This window comes from Doryrhamphus excisus, chromosome 15, assembly GCF_030265055.1.
Source record: "Doryrhamphus excisus isolate RoL2022-K1 chromosome 15, RoL_Dexc_1.0, whole genome shotgun sequence".
Classification (NCBI taxonomy): domain Eukaryota; kingdom Metazoa; phylum Chordata; class Actinopteri; order Syngnathiformes; family Syngnathidae; genus Doryrhamphus; species Doryrhamphus excisus.
The window spans coordinates 16523073-16537478 of record NC_080480.1 but is presented as its reverse complement, the minus strand read 5'-3'; the positions used below and the strand labels follow the sequence as shown (position 1 = coordinate 16537478).

The 14406-nt window shown below is 45.1% G+C and overlaps 1 protein-coding gene and 5 non-coding genes across 12 annotated transcripts in view; 3 read left to right on the top strand and 3 right to left on the bottom strand.

The window, feature by feature from the left end:
- The window catches only part of znf385c (zinc finger protein 385C), a 96988-nt gene that overhangs the window by 77162 nt on the left and 5420 nt on the right, over positions 1-14406 (bottom strand). For 3 of the 7 annotated variants that reach the window (XM_058048132.1, XM_058048131.1, XM_058048137.1), the window contains exon 4: positions 5291-5413. The exons of 3 other annotated variants lie outside the window; for them this stretch is intronic. In XM_058048132.1, coding sequence (XP_057904115.1) covers positions 5291-5360 — 70 coding nt within the window. In that variant the 5' untranslated portion in view covers positions 5361-5413. Of the gene's footprint in view, positions 1-3936; positions 4003-5290; positions 5414-14406 lie in introns of those variants that run through there. One more of the 7 variants, XM_058048133.1, reaches the window with a different exon arrangement.
- trnai-uau (transfer RNA isoleucine (anticodon UAU)) lies at positions 323-416 on the top strand. The gene is made up of 2 exons: positions 323-360; positions 381-416. It is a non-coding gene; the product is annotated as a tRNA-Ile (tRNA).
- On the top strand, positions 593-686 carry trnai-uau (transfer RNA isoleucine (anticodon UAU)). Its single transcript has 2 exons — positions 593-630; positions 651-686. It is a non-coding gene; the product is annotated as a tRNA-Ile (tRNA).
- trnai-uau (transfer RNA isoleucine (anticodon UAU)) lies at positions 806-899 on the top strand. Its single transcript has 2 exons — positions 806-843; positions 864-899. It is a non-coding gene; the product is annotated as a tRNA-Ile (tRNA).
- Positions 1049-1142, bottom strand: trnai-uau (transfer RNA isoleucine (anticodon UAU)). Its single transcript has 2 exons — positions 1105-1142; positions 1049-1084 (listed from the first exon to the last, which is right to left on the bottom strand). It is a non-coding gene; the product is annotated as a tRNA-Ile (tRNA).
- Positions 1324-1417, bottom strand: trnai-uau (transfer RNA isoleucine (anticodon UAU)). The gene is made up of 2 exons: positions 1380-1417; positions 1324-1359 (listed from the first exon to the last, which is right to left on the bottom strand). It is a non-coding gene; the product is annotated as a tRNA-Ile (tRNA).

Here is a 14406-nt window from a genome sequence, read left to right as displayed (position 1 = left end):
CCTTTTGTTCCAAATGAAAGGAATTAGTGAATGTGTTATCTCTCAACTGTAGATGAGCACATGCGTGTTGGAGAATCCAGAACACAGTGGAAAATATTCCATTCCTAACAACTTCCATAAGCTCCAGTGGCACAATTAATTAGTTTGCAGTACTTATAAGAACAACAGAGTAATGTTGAGGTTGTGCGTTTCACCCTTATCTACAGGTGTGGTTTCTCAACCGAGTAACAACATTGGAGTCATCCAATAAGACAGAAAACATCCACTGAACTAACAATTCCATTTTCCGAGGAATGATCTGGAAAACAATACCGCTACAGAGGCTCCAGTGGCGCAATCGGTTAGCGCGCGGTACTTATAAGACAGTAAACTGCGGAGTGATGCCGAGGTTGTGAGTTCGAGCCTCACCTGGAGCATTTTTCACTTTAACGATGATACCTGTGATTGGTGGGTCGCTCTGCTATCCAAGGAGATGAGCTTATGAAAACATTGGAGTGAAACCAGAAACCCTCCAATAGCCTTTGAACCGATCTTTGTCTGACAATGCAATGTTGACGTTGGCACAATCTATGGAAACAAACCACCTACAGAGGCTCCAGTGGCGCAATCGGTTAGCGCGCGGTACTTATAAGACAGTAACCTGCGGAGTGATGCCGAGGTTGTGAGTTCGAGCCTCACCTGGAGCAGCTTTCTGTTTAACGATGATGTTGATAAGGAGATGAGGTTACGACAACATACTTCAATTGTATTTGAACCAATCTTTGTTGACCTGGGAACAATATTGGGAAACAAACCATCTACAGAGGCTCCAGTGGCGCAATCGGTTAGCGCGCGGTACTTATAAGACAGTAAACTGCGGAGTGATGCCGAGGTTGTGAGTTCGAGCCTCACCTGGAGCAGCTTTCACTTTATCGATGATACAGCTAAATCAATAAGATGTGGTCGTTAGCTATCTAAGGAAACCAGAAACACTGCAATAGCCCTTTTGGGAGTCATCACATCTTTTATTGATTTAGCTACCAATCAACATCATCGTTGAAGTGAAAATTGCTCCAGGTGAGGCTCGAACTCACAACCTCGGCATTACCTCGCAGGTGACTGTCTTATAAGTACCGCGCGCTAACCGATTGCGCCACTGGAGCCTCTGCAGAGATTTTGCTTCCCCAAGATTTTGCCCAGGCCAACATTGCATTGACGGACAAAGATTGGTTCAAAGGCTATTGGAGGTTTTCTGGGTCATTCCAACGTTAACATAAACTCAGCGAACCACCAAGTCTTTTATTGATTTACCTACCAATCAGAGGTCATTGTTAAAGTGAAAATTGCTCCAGATGAGGCTCGAACTCACAACCTCGGCATCACTCCGCAGTTTACTGTCTTATAAGTACCGCGCGCTAACCGATTGCGCCACTGGAGCCTCTTTTACACTTTTGTTTCCCAAGTTTATTCCCAGTCAGAATTTTCACATTAGCGATGACCTGTGATTTGTTGATAAATCAGTAAAAATCCAAGCAGATGACTTTATAATACAGTGGTCCCTCATTTATCACAGGGGTGGTGTTCTAAAAATAAGCCCTAACAGGCAAAATCTGCGAAGTAGTTGGCTTTATATTTGACAATTTTTACAGTATGTAACCTCTCACCATAACTGATATTCCGTAATGCCGCTCAAAAGCCATGTGACTTCGGCAAGTCCAGAAGTCCAACTTTTTGTGCGATGGTTAGCATCTACCTCAGCCTTTTGGGGCGCGACCGCCGGTGCCTTTTGTCAGTGCAGAATGTTTCATCGACATACACGACTGTCGGGGAGAAAAGAGAGTGCTTTACTGCTAGCGATCGATCCAACACAATGGAACACAATGTGCGGGTTCTCTTTTAACCAATTAGGACAGAGAACACAATGCTCGTTCACACACTGTACAAAAAAGCAAGTAAAATGAACTAAAAAAAAAGTAATTGAAACAGCAAGGTGAACAGCGATGTAGTGAGGGACAACTGTATTAAAGTAACCATCTAGTCAACCCAGAAAACCTCAAGTAATCTTTGAACCCATCACCTCAGCGACTGTTCTGGTGCTGATTACATTACTGCATCACGCGGGCATGCACCTCCTTATGCTGTCAATCAAAAAACGAACGATAATGCTTGTTATGCATGAGCTGCGGTACTTTTCCACAAAGAGAGATAAGGTTACCGTATGCAAGTGTGTGTAAACAAAGTGGGGGTTACACACACTTCTATCCAGTCAATGACTTTCTGCCAGCCAAGGGCGGCGGATTACTGGCTTGTACGGGATAAGCGTGTAATTCAAACCATTTTCCATGACTGATGAACATGCCGGTCAATGGACTTCAGAAACGAGGGTCAGCTGAGCGCATCTTTTGCAGGCGAGTCTTTGAGATGTCCTTTATTCTGTTTTCTATTGGCCTTTGACACAACACCTGTGAGATAAAAATACATATTTTTACTGACCCCCACGACTAGCCATTTCTGATGGATCATCCCGTGACACACATATACATGCGAACATGGGATTAAATAAGACGCGAGTCATCGTTACTGCAGTCTGACTACATGTGACAGAATCAGAACAAGTCGGCAAAGGTGTATTTTTAGGAAATGACTCTGTACACAAAACAGAGACACGGGTCAGAGCCGTTTCATGTGCTAAGCTATCGTTCCATCTTCACTACGGAGGCTTAGGGCTGCTAAGTGACCTCAGACATCTAATGGTCCTTCACACGGGCCGAGATTGAACCAATAATAAAGGTCAGGAGGCAAATGAGGGGCATTAAGGCAGGGATTTGGAGGGTACGCGATAGCTGTGCAAACATGACAGAGCTGAGTGAACAGGCGCCAAAAAAAAAAAGCGCTGGGGCCACAATGTGATTGTTATGTTTTAATATTAGCAGCAGTTAACTTATATTCTTATATAGTGACAGAACAGAGTTATACTGTATGTAGAAGCATGTTAATGTTATTTCTAACTACCTGAATGTGTGTTGAAATCATGATATTAATAATACAACTTTGCCACAACTTGTTCAAAGCGCACTCAGCAGGACAAAAAACAGTCTGACAGACATGATCATTTAGCTTCATTGCCCTCCACCACGAAAACACGAGGCATGCCATCACGCACGCATACAATAAAACTCATTAACATCATGTGAAATGAGGCGAACATCAAGCAAAAGTAAAAAAAAAAAAAGACACATTGGCGTTAGATCAGGTCATTCTGTGGGAACGGACATGAGGGACAGTGAAGAGCCCGTTGCCACTCCAGGTTTTTTTTTTTTTTTTTTTTTTTTTAGCCGGAAGTTAGCCATGCATGCAAGGCCAGTCTGCTGTAATTTAAAGGTTGACTTGTTTAATAAGCTGCCACTAAATTTGTGCGTGCTGCTCACACCCACTGAGTCACATCAAGGACACGAGGCAGTCGTTTCACAACAACAAAAATGAGCAACAACAATGTGCGGTAGTCTTTGATCCAGTCAGATTAAAGTACGATTATATACTATTTATTCATTTTGAATCACACTTCATAGAAAGTGGAGTCTGGAACAGCAGTAAAGGAGGGACAACCGGATGTTTTACAATGCATTTCTCCTTTAAATGTTACTTTTGTAGATTAAATGTATGCTATATGTTTGGATATCACTGCTAATGCTGATGTAATCAACGTAGCAATAAGTAGATACTAATGTGTTTAAAAATAGACTTTTAAATCTAGAAACCGAGGTTATCAACAATAAAGGCTGCACTGCAACGCAACGACAACTGAGACACAGGCTGTTGTTACAAAATGATGCGTTGTGTACTTTGTGTTGCCCTTTTACGATAACTCTCTTCAAGGTATGAACTTAGCGCCCCCCTGGCCATCTTTTATATGGCGTACCAATCACAGCAGCGTGCATCTAATCAATGAAGCAGCACCTTTTCCTCCACCGTCTTCCCGCCTCATTCCCCGCTGATGGCTCAGAGACGATATATGCGCCGACAACACACCTCATTTCCCTTTGTATAATGGAACACCGGGAGAGGGAGATACAGGCCGTACGTAACAACGGAAGGGGGGGGGGCAGAGCGATGTGAGGCTGGAGAAACACATTAGCATTAAAATAGCAAAACGAGCGGCGACGTGCAAACGATGCGTGCTTTGCGCCAGTGAGTCATTTGCGGGCCTGAAAGTGCGTTGATTAAAAGTGAGGGATAACGTTGTGATTCACTGCGGCTCGTACTGATGTGACTCCATCAGCCGAGACAACCACCACCTCCTCCTCCCTTTGACTCATCCCATTTGCCGCTCGCTACATTCGACATGTGTGTTTTGCTGGTGGGTAGTGTAAATCACCAATCAGTGGCCCACACATCATCCCCATGACAACACTGACAGCTTTTAACTTTTCTATGTGACTATATTTCTTTGTGTAAGCTAACTCGCCTGCTCCGGAAGTGCTGTGAACAAAAGGGCGACAACGCGTCAAAACATACACCCCTGCTGTGTTGCCCGTGCTATTATTTTTCGGACAAATACACCACATGGCAGCACTCTTATTAAACCCTAAAGTACACGTGTGTGTGTAAAATTTGAGCAAGATTGGTTGAAAAACTTAGCAATTAATTGTCAAAGTCGAAGACTATTTGTATTACTAGGCTTGTTACAATAATCAATAAATCGCCCGATAAATAATAACAAACGTGATCATTTTGCCGGCCTCAATAAATGTACATGTGCACGCAGGCTGGATGGCAAGAGGCTTCACTCTGTGCATCTGTCCCACCACCTGGGCGTGTTGGTTCGATAGCTGAATGAATGGAGGAAGTGAACTCTGATCATTTTGCCGGCCTCAATAAATTTATATGTGCACGCAGGCTGGATGACAAGAGGCTTCACTCTGTGCTTCTGTCTCAGCACCTGGGCGTGTTGGTTCGATAGCTGAATGAATGGAGGAAGTGAACTCTGATCATTTTGCCGGCCTCAATAAATGTACATGTGCACGCAGGCTGGATGATAAGAGGCCTCACTCTGTGCATCTGTCTCAGCACCTGGGCGTGTTGGTTCGATAGCTGAATGAATGGAGGAAGTGAACTCTGATCATTTTGCCGGCCTCAATAAATTTATATGTGCACGCAGGCTGGATGACAAGAGGCCTCACTCTGTGCATCTGTCTTACCACCTGGGCGTGTTGGTTCGATAGCTGAATGAATGGAGGAAGTGAACTCTGATCATTTTGCCGGCCTCAATAAATGTACATGTGCACGCAGGCTGGATGACAAGAGGCCTCACTCTGTGCATCTGTCTCACCACCTGGGCGTGTTGGTTCGATAGCTGAATGAACGGAGGAAGTGAACTCCATTCAGTCTCTTTGTCCCAGCGGGTGGAGTCGGACCTGCTCAGGAGTGCTGCAACCTGCCAGTGAACAAACGCAAATATGAATAAAGGCACAAAAGCGATGGGTTCTCAGGTTGAAGGCACCAGCCCCAGAGAGGGAATATTTCGGTTTTAAACAAAACGAACAAGCTCATCAACACCGATGAGCAGATATGTCGTATGTCGCCGTCGTCCCGACTTAGCGCTGACTGAGGCATTTGGTTGGTTAAAAAAACTACACAGAGCAAAACGGTGCGCGCTCACAGACAGTGTCATCCGCTACATGTTAAGCCGTCCTGTTAAGAAATAATACCCAATGCTCATTATTTATTCAAGTGCAATTTTCTTTACAGTTCTATTTTTTTCTAGTTTTTATTAGTTTTGGTTATGAGTCCATTTAGTTTTTTTTAATTCACCTCTGTTTATTTTATTTAAAAGCTCGTGACATTCCAATTCCAAAAACTCTATGAAAAATTTGTCATGTGGATTTAGAATAATAAATAATACAGGGAAATTGAACAAATTCAACGATTTCATTAGTTAAAGCTAATTTAGCAAAACAATGTGCTGGCTTCTCAGAGCTCTGCAAACAAAAGCAGATGTAATAGTTCCTCCAGCTGCAGGAGGTGATTTGGAACTGGGAGCGCTCCCTTCTCTCCGTCCATCTGGTACTGCAGCGCTGGGATTGCATTCAGCGTATAGCTGCTCGCGTTAGCACCGCGGGCTGGCACCAATCCGTGCAGAATTCATGCTCGCATTATTGGTCTCCGGGGTCGGAAACTGGGTTTGTGTCCCCGGCACAGCTGAGCAGGCCACAGGCTTTAAAAAATAATTTTGCAAGGGGCAGGCAGGGGGAGGGGGTCCTTTGGGGGCAGGAGTAGCAAATAAACTTCCGTCACACGCTTTTATTTAGTCATGTTCATCATTTTTAGGAGTCCCTGTAGGTCCAGGACACCACTTTTAGGTCAATAACGTTTAAGTCAACTGCAAGGTGAGCACTCAGATGCTGATATCTGAGGTGCACCAACACCCACGGGGCTTTACGGGGCAAGGAACTCTATTTGGTACCTTAAGGTGGCCTTGAAAATGGACTCGCCAATGAGGGATCCACCGATTCACATTTTTCACATAGATAATATTCCCATAGCAGGGTTTTATTTGCTTTAATATGCAACCACGCCAAAAGAATATCAGAAAATGTAGCAAAAAATATATATATTTCCAAAAATAACTAATTGTACTATAGTACTGTAACTTACGTTACACTGTTATTGTTGTACGTTATCTGATCATATTAAATATCATAATAAGACACCTTGTACAAAATCAGAGAAGACGCTGTCATGTACTCCAACGCAATTCCAAGTATGCCGATGAGAGCACAGCAAGGGTTAAGAGACTATTAAGGTTCCACACTTGGCGGGGAGTGACACATAAATGAAGTCATTGATGTGTGCCAAGGGCGCACACTGAGTGTTTAACAATTAAAACGTTTCTTAATAGGCCGCTGCTATTCCGGGTGCATGTTGCGGGAGAAAGGACCTTCTATTAGCCAGAAAACCAGAACGCTCTGCTCCTGAAGTGGGCCAAGGTCACAAGAACTCCTTCATGCGCAGGCCCGCTGCCCCACATCCTGCCACTCCACACGCCCAACATCAGACATTAGCATAAACGGCGACCAAGGGGAGGAGGCTTTAGTGCGGCAAAACGTGGCCCATCAAGGATAGTTAGCCATTTATGTAACAAGTCTCCTGGCGTGTAGGAGAGCAAGGGCCGTCAAGTGCCCTCAGGAGTCATTACGGCTCCTGGTTAAAAGGCCTCGTCAAATTTCACGTTTTATAGTAAAAAACACTTGATGGGATGCTGGTGTGGACACTCAGAGTGCCTTTACGGGGCAAAGATGCTGGAAAATCAGGGGAATCTTTCCTTTATGTCTTTGAGAATTATCACAAAAAGGCTCACACGGACCTGCAGAAAAGACAGAAACGGTTGTAATATGCATGCCAAGCCAGTAGTTGGCGATATGACTTTGGAGAGAAACACTACCTGCATGCACGCCAACAGCCTCTCTTTGCCCTCGTTGGTGTATAAACGTTTAATATTAGATTATTATCACATTAAGTCATCAAGATTGTCAAAATATTCATATGTTAAACGCTCTTTGTTGGCGTATATGTTTTTACACCTACTGCATGTGATTAACTAGCTTGTCGCTGTGGTCCGCCATGGTTATTAGGGTTATGAGGCGCTCACACACGTCTGCACCGACAACCACCACACACACACCATGTGCCGCCATCTAAAAGGAGCGTCAAAACGGGCAAAAAGTGTTCTTCGGTTAAAGAGCGCCTCAGGCGGACGCTAGATCAAGTCAGTCTTCTGAGATCACAGTTGACATGAAAAAACAGGAGGCGGTCTAAATCAGACTCTGTAGCGGGACTCGGGGTATCAAAGGTGTGTGTGTGTGTGAGGGGGACAGATGGAAGGTATGGGGCGGAGGAGGAAGTTGAAACACCAAAGCACAGAGCTCCAATGTCCGCCCTTCATCCGTGTGAAGGCTGCACTGTGCCTCGGGGGGCGCCACAGGGCGGCCCTGTTGTGTGTTTTGGCTATCTCGTGGTGGCTCGCGGCTCAACCATCAGTTTGTCAGAAGAGGGCGAGGGGGCCGGGCGGTGCGTTCGGGGAACCGACAGAGACCCTCAGTTAGAGGACGGGCGCGTCCAGGCTGTGAAGTGGTCGACTTTGGGGGCCGTGTGACTGAAGGTAGTGTGTTTGAAGAGCAAAAAATGTCTCCTTTCCTGTGCAGTAAAAGTTTTTTAAAGTGGATAAAGAAAACACGGAGAAACAAGACCCCAACTGTAAAATATAAAGTTACACAGTTAAGAGTACAGAAAGGCATGCTTGGGGAAATCTGGTGTGGAAGAACTAAAACCGGTCCAACTATGGGCTCACAAATTGACCAAAATTCACGCCGTGAAGGAAGAATATCAGGAGAAAAGGCCGCAGCAAACGTGGGAACATCCGTCCGTCCATTGTCTACATAGTGGGCCAGAGACCCGGTGCACCCTGGACTAGTCGCCAGCCCATCACAGGACACATACAAACACAAATTGACACCTATGGATGTAGTATGTATAGATGTACAGTAAACCTCGCATATATCGGACTCGGATATATCGGAAATTCGTTCACAACGGACAGATAAAAAAGAACCAATTTTTCTGTAATGCATTTCCAATAAAAATTCATTGCATGTATCGGATTTTTTATAACGGATTTCGCCTATTTCGGACAAAATCTCCAGTCCCGTTCCAATGCATTTCCATGAAATTTCCCTCGCATATATCGGATGGCCGCATCGTGGCGCTCCGATTCGCCGAATCGTGACAGGCCGCTATACGACATCATTTGCAGCGTTGCCTGCGCGTCCAGGTACATTGGAAACATAGTTAAGGAAGTGCCTTTTTATAACGGATAAAATCCGATTTACGCATATACCGGATATAAATCCGATAAATGCGTAAAACGGACATTTTCCGGTATAAGCATATAACGGATTTCGCTTATATCGGACAAAACCAGTGGGAACAATTGAATCCGTATAAGGTAGCCAAGGCTAAAGATACTCCCCAATAGCAAATAACTATAAAGTTCACCAAAGGGCTCACAGGAAATTAATGTCAGAAATGACACTTCAGCTTCAGCAAAATAATAAGACACAAAATTGAAATTAATTTGACATTTAGAAAATCAATCTGACTGTAAAGAAACGGCACCAAAAGAGTAAACAGCGATGCTTTCACTGCACTGACAGCGTTAATGGAGACATCTGAGGCACGAGTGAGGCGTAATGAATGAAAAAAAAAAAAAAAAGGTCTTTAAATATCTCTGGACTGTTTCGGTCCCACTGACAGTAAAAACACGGGCACGCACTTCGACGATGACGAGCTTCAAATTGGCGTTGGCATCCTGGGACATATTAAAGGCTTTTTCTATTCATCCCCCCAACCGAGTGTCTCGGATGTCTCCCATACCATACTCCTGTAGCTGTGTGTATTTGGAGCCATCATAATAATGTATGGCTATAGTAAGAAGAATACCAATTCATTAGGAACATCAGCAAAACATTTGCAAATGTCGGAGAGTGAATGTCATATTTCTAAGGAGAAGTCTCATTCTTTTCATTTTTCCGCATGCCCTCAATGTGACAGCGCCGCTGTTACCGCTGTTAACCTCCTCCTCTGCTGTTTTGTCAGCAAAAAAAAGCCACGGGAGTTTAAAAAAAAAAACAGTGAAGGATGTTCTCTTTACTGAGGGGACAACAATTTATGGTTCAATTACGGCGTCTGTCAGGCCGCTATGAGCTCGTAATGACTGGACTGGAGCTCGGGGGAAGATGGAGTCAACACGCTAAGTTGTTATGTAGCGCCAAGGGCGCCCGCTTCATTCTGCGCACTTTGAATGAGGAGCCGTATCGTTAACAAAAGCGGTGCTAGAAGTGGTTTTTGCAAGGACCACATCATCTAAACGGTAAAACGTAACTGTACCATTTGACTAGTCGGACCTCGTGGTTAGCATCTGACCCGGTCGTAGCGTGGCGAGCCCGCCTCGTGTATACATCCATCACTTCATAAATACAGCCTAGATCTAGATCATTGTGTTGTTATTCAGCCAAAAGGCTAAGCTAGCATCATGTTGCTGTTAATATGTGAGAATCATGTTAGCGTCGTAGCATGTTTTTTGTTTACGTTTGGCTGTAAGGCTTTGAGTTTGAGCCTCACTAGCTCCAAGCGGGATATTTCTAGCTCATGAGACAACAGTGTGGCTAAATTAGCAGCCTCCCGCATCATTTGCCGATCGATCGGGAACATGAGCGATGTAGCACGTTTATTTTAAAGCCGTTGAAGGGATTCCGACCTGCAGGAAGTGAGGGCCAACATGGCCGCCTTTCTTCCTTCACACGCTCTCAGCGTGATGAAGACAATAAAGAGGCGTCCAACCGTGTGGCAAAAGACGAATTGTTCCGGGGGTGGGATACGAGTGACTCAGCCGCCGCGCCAGCCGATACTCAGCCTTCCCCGCCGCGCGACCCGCGCCACCCGCTCGATAAGAGCCGAGGCGACATCGTGTCCTCAGCGCCGGTCCCGCTTCCTGCCATCCGACAATGGATGCGCCGTGGAGGAGGGAAGATTCTGCGGCGCCACCTCCTGCGGCATGTAATGATAGCTATCTGTTGCCGTGGTAGCAAGGATGGAGAGGGGGGGTGAAGTCGCCCACGAGGGTCGGGCGTGTGAGGTGGACGCAGTAGCACTAATCCATAAAGCCTTATATTATCACTGAGTAATATATATTTGTATTATTTTAAAATGATTATTTTTGCCGTGAAAGACATCGTCTTTGCGTTCAGGTCAAGTGATGGGTGTTGTTCACGCGTTGATTTCACAGGCGGTAAACGTTTAAGACGGGTGCTCGTCTTCCGTACGGCAACTTTAAAGGACTTGTGTAGGAGTTAAAAGCGCTGTAAAACAGACTTTGTGTTTACCGTACGATTGGAGGTCAAGGCCACGGCAGCGCAGCAGTGTGCCAGTTAAGCAGGTGGATGATGGAGAGAGATAGCGAGAGAGAGAGAGACAGAGAAAGAGGATAAAAGACAGCAACACACCTGTTAGTTATGAACATGCGTGTGCCCACACATGCACGCTGAGTCACTTTAAGAGCACATTTGTAAGATATGGACTAGAACAAGCGTTCCATTTATTAGTAGTGTTGGTGGTGGTGGTGGAGCACACTGAGGCTGTGTTCGGCACCGCAACACCTCGGCTCCTGCAGCAGCATAACCGCTCCACTGTTTATGTGTTTGTGTAAGCTAACACACTGGAGAAACTGTATGTGTTTTTCTACGTGCACATAGTGAGGCGTGAACGTTTTAAGTAGAATGACTTCGCCTGAAGTGCAGTGAAGCTCCACGCAGACGACGGAATGTTGTGGCAAAGCCCCCCGACTTTAGTTTTTCAAAAAAAGCTAACATCTATCTGTATAGTGTATGTGTTACCACTGTGCTTGAGGGTGCTTGCTGTTCTCCATACATCCTGTAGGTGGCGGTAGTGCGTGTTGCTGACTGTCAAAACTAAACCAAGAAGTAAAATATGAACATTTTCCACAAGCTAATTTTCCAACAATGAGAACTTTGAGAATTTTCTTTTGTTTCTCGCAATATAACAACTTTTTTAAAAACTACACTCATTATTTATATTAATTATTTCATTAATATTAAAATTTTACACAATGAAAAGAATGTTATTTTTCCTCATAATATTATTCTCATTAAATTACAACTTTTTTTTCTTAATATTTTGACTTTATTATTTATTTCTGCTGATTTTTTTATTTTATGTTCTTCTTAAATTTGTATCTTTAGAATGTGTCACGGGCCAATAAAAAAGCAGCCGCGGACCGCGATCGGCCCCCAGGCCGCACTTTGGACACCCCCGTACTAGTCCATTGTGACATCCCGTGACTGGCATCTGTCGCCATTGAGATGCATTCAAGTGCTCAAGGCAACTTTTATTGCGTTTGTCTGTATGCTATCGATACATGGCTGCATATATACGCAGAACTGCATGTTTTACCCCCCGAAATACTGCTATTTCCTAGTACAAGTACAAGAGGAAGAAAGTGCAAGCAGAGCCTGGCCTCTCCTCCGAGGCAAAGCGTTTCACTGATGCAGCTCCCCACTGAGCAGCCAGGCAGCCTCTGTCGGGTCTCTCCCCAGGCTGAATGCTTCCTTTGGGGCATGCCCGTCAAACCAGGCAGGGGGCGGGGGTGATGGTGGGATGGGGGCAATGGAGGGGGAGGGGGGGTCCTGAGGCAGGATTCGTGCAGATTTTTTTTGCTTTTTGCTTCTCCTGTTTTTCATTCCCATATTTTCCGATCTTTCAACCGTTGAAGAGGACAAGGGCACAAAGGCTGAATGGCATCCCGCAGAGCCGGAGTTATTCCGTTTTGGGAATTTAAATACCCATGAAGACCTTTCTGATGGAACATGTGAATAAATTGGGGGTGTCAAAAACACATTAACGGCATTACTGGTAACTCACTTACTGTATCTAATTAATCACGCATGCGCATCATAGCAAGCCACATGCAGTCTTCCATCCATTTTCTATGCCGCTTATCCTCATTATGGTTTATAGAAATATAGAAATATGGCAACACTGAAAGACCTTTCATACAATTGGTACTGTCCCCATAATACTGCACATTGAATTGAAGCTCCTGCAATGTTTGGCCACCATGACGCTACTGCAGTGTCTTGCTCCTATTTGGGAAGTAAGTGTGTGTTTGCACTGGCGGGTCAACAAGCGACCGGCAGCATCATCATCATCGTCCTCCTCCACGCCGCCTCCACTTTAAACCTTTCACAAAATCCAAGTGAAGGTCACTAATGGTTTTTCAAGAGAGGTCAGCGGACGTCTATAATCTCAGCCGCTGCTGCGGCGGAGAGTGGTGGGAGGGGTCACCTTGGCTCAGCGGGTGACGTTAGCCAAGACAACGGCAGGGCGGCGCGGAGACTGATGGAAGGTCAAAACTAAATGGGCAAAAGGTTTGAGCGGACGGCTGGGGATAAGTGAGGTGAGGTGGCGAGAAGAGGAAGTAGCAAACAAGAAGAAAATAGAATCGTCTACACTGAGGTTCCGAGAGTGTCTTCTCAGTTCCTGTTTGTGGATGCCAAACGTTGGGGCTTTTCCTCACATCATGAAGGTAAAGCCTCCTTCCTCAGGGCCGACCCCCACCACCTCTGACCTGCCTTTAGCTAGAGGGGTCTATACCGTCCACCACTTTGTTAAAAAACAGGCTTCACTACACATCACGCAGCTCTGTCAGTCAGTTTGATATTTTGGATTTTCTTCCGCCATTAAAATGTGAGTGTATTGTTAGCAGTGTAGCATCACATAGCTATGCTAGTGTAGTGTAGAAACAGCATGGCGTACTAACAGCACAACACTTTGAATATTATATTATTATTACATTTGCCAGTTTAAACATTCCCATTTCCAGTTTTTCCTATGAGGGAAAAAGTACTTGAATATATGCCGAATCACACATCAAGCAGCGCTCCGTGTCGTCGCATTGCGGTCGCCTTTCCCAAATTCCACAGTAAATTCTTGTCCCTACCCATGACATGATACAACATTAGCCGGTCTAAATGATTGATGCAGTAGGAATTGTAACTGAAGTGGTGACAGCAAACAGCTCCCCCTGGTGAAGACATGGGACACATCATTCATTCCACTTCAATCCACTCAAAACGTCAAAACAGGGGAGCCTTCACGGCTTCCCACGTTTTTCATCCCGGTGTCAGCGACCCCAACGAGAGGCGGCCGTCTTATCCTTTGCTCTCCACAATGACACACTTGAACTCCTCACATTTCCACAACATCAAGGTGATGCTATTCCCACGGCACTCAAAAACACATCATGCAGACCATTGGACACCGGTGCTCTGCCTCATATAAAAAACACTAAAAAAACAACACTCCAGTGGCAGCAAATAAAACAATGCACATAATACAGTTGATCATAACAGCAGGAAAAGCAGGAGCAGCCATAAAGATATTAAATATAAAGTACTTATGTTCAACAACCAGCAACAAATGCAATACTATTAAGCCCATTCGCTTTTTTATTAGTGCATTAGCACCGCCAACCAGATCATCAAGTCCATCCTGGGCCCGCCGTGGTCCTCCTGTTGTAGTATTGTCATCATTATGGCCAAGCAGAGTGAAATGCCAACTATCCAACTATCGGATCTCCGCTTGGGAATCTCTGTGTGGAGTTTGCATGTTCTCCCTGTGAGTGTGAGGGTTTTTTTTTAATTCCAAAAACATGCATGTACATAATGTTGCTTGGCGATTCCTAATTGTCCAAAAGATATGAATGTGAGTGTAAATGATAGCTTGTCTATATGGCTGGAGACCAGTCCAGGGGGTACCCCGCCTCTCGCCCCAAGTCAGCCGGGATAGGCTCCAGCA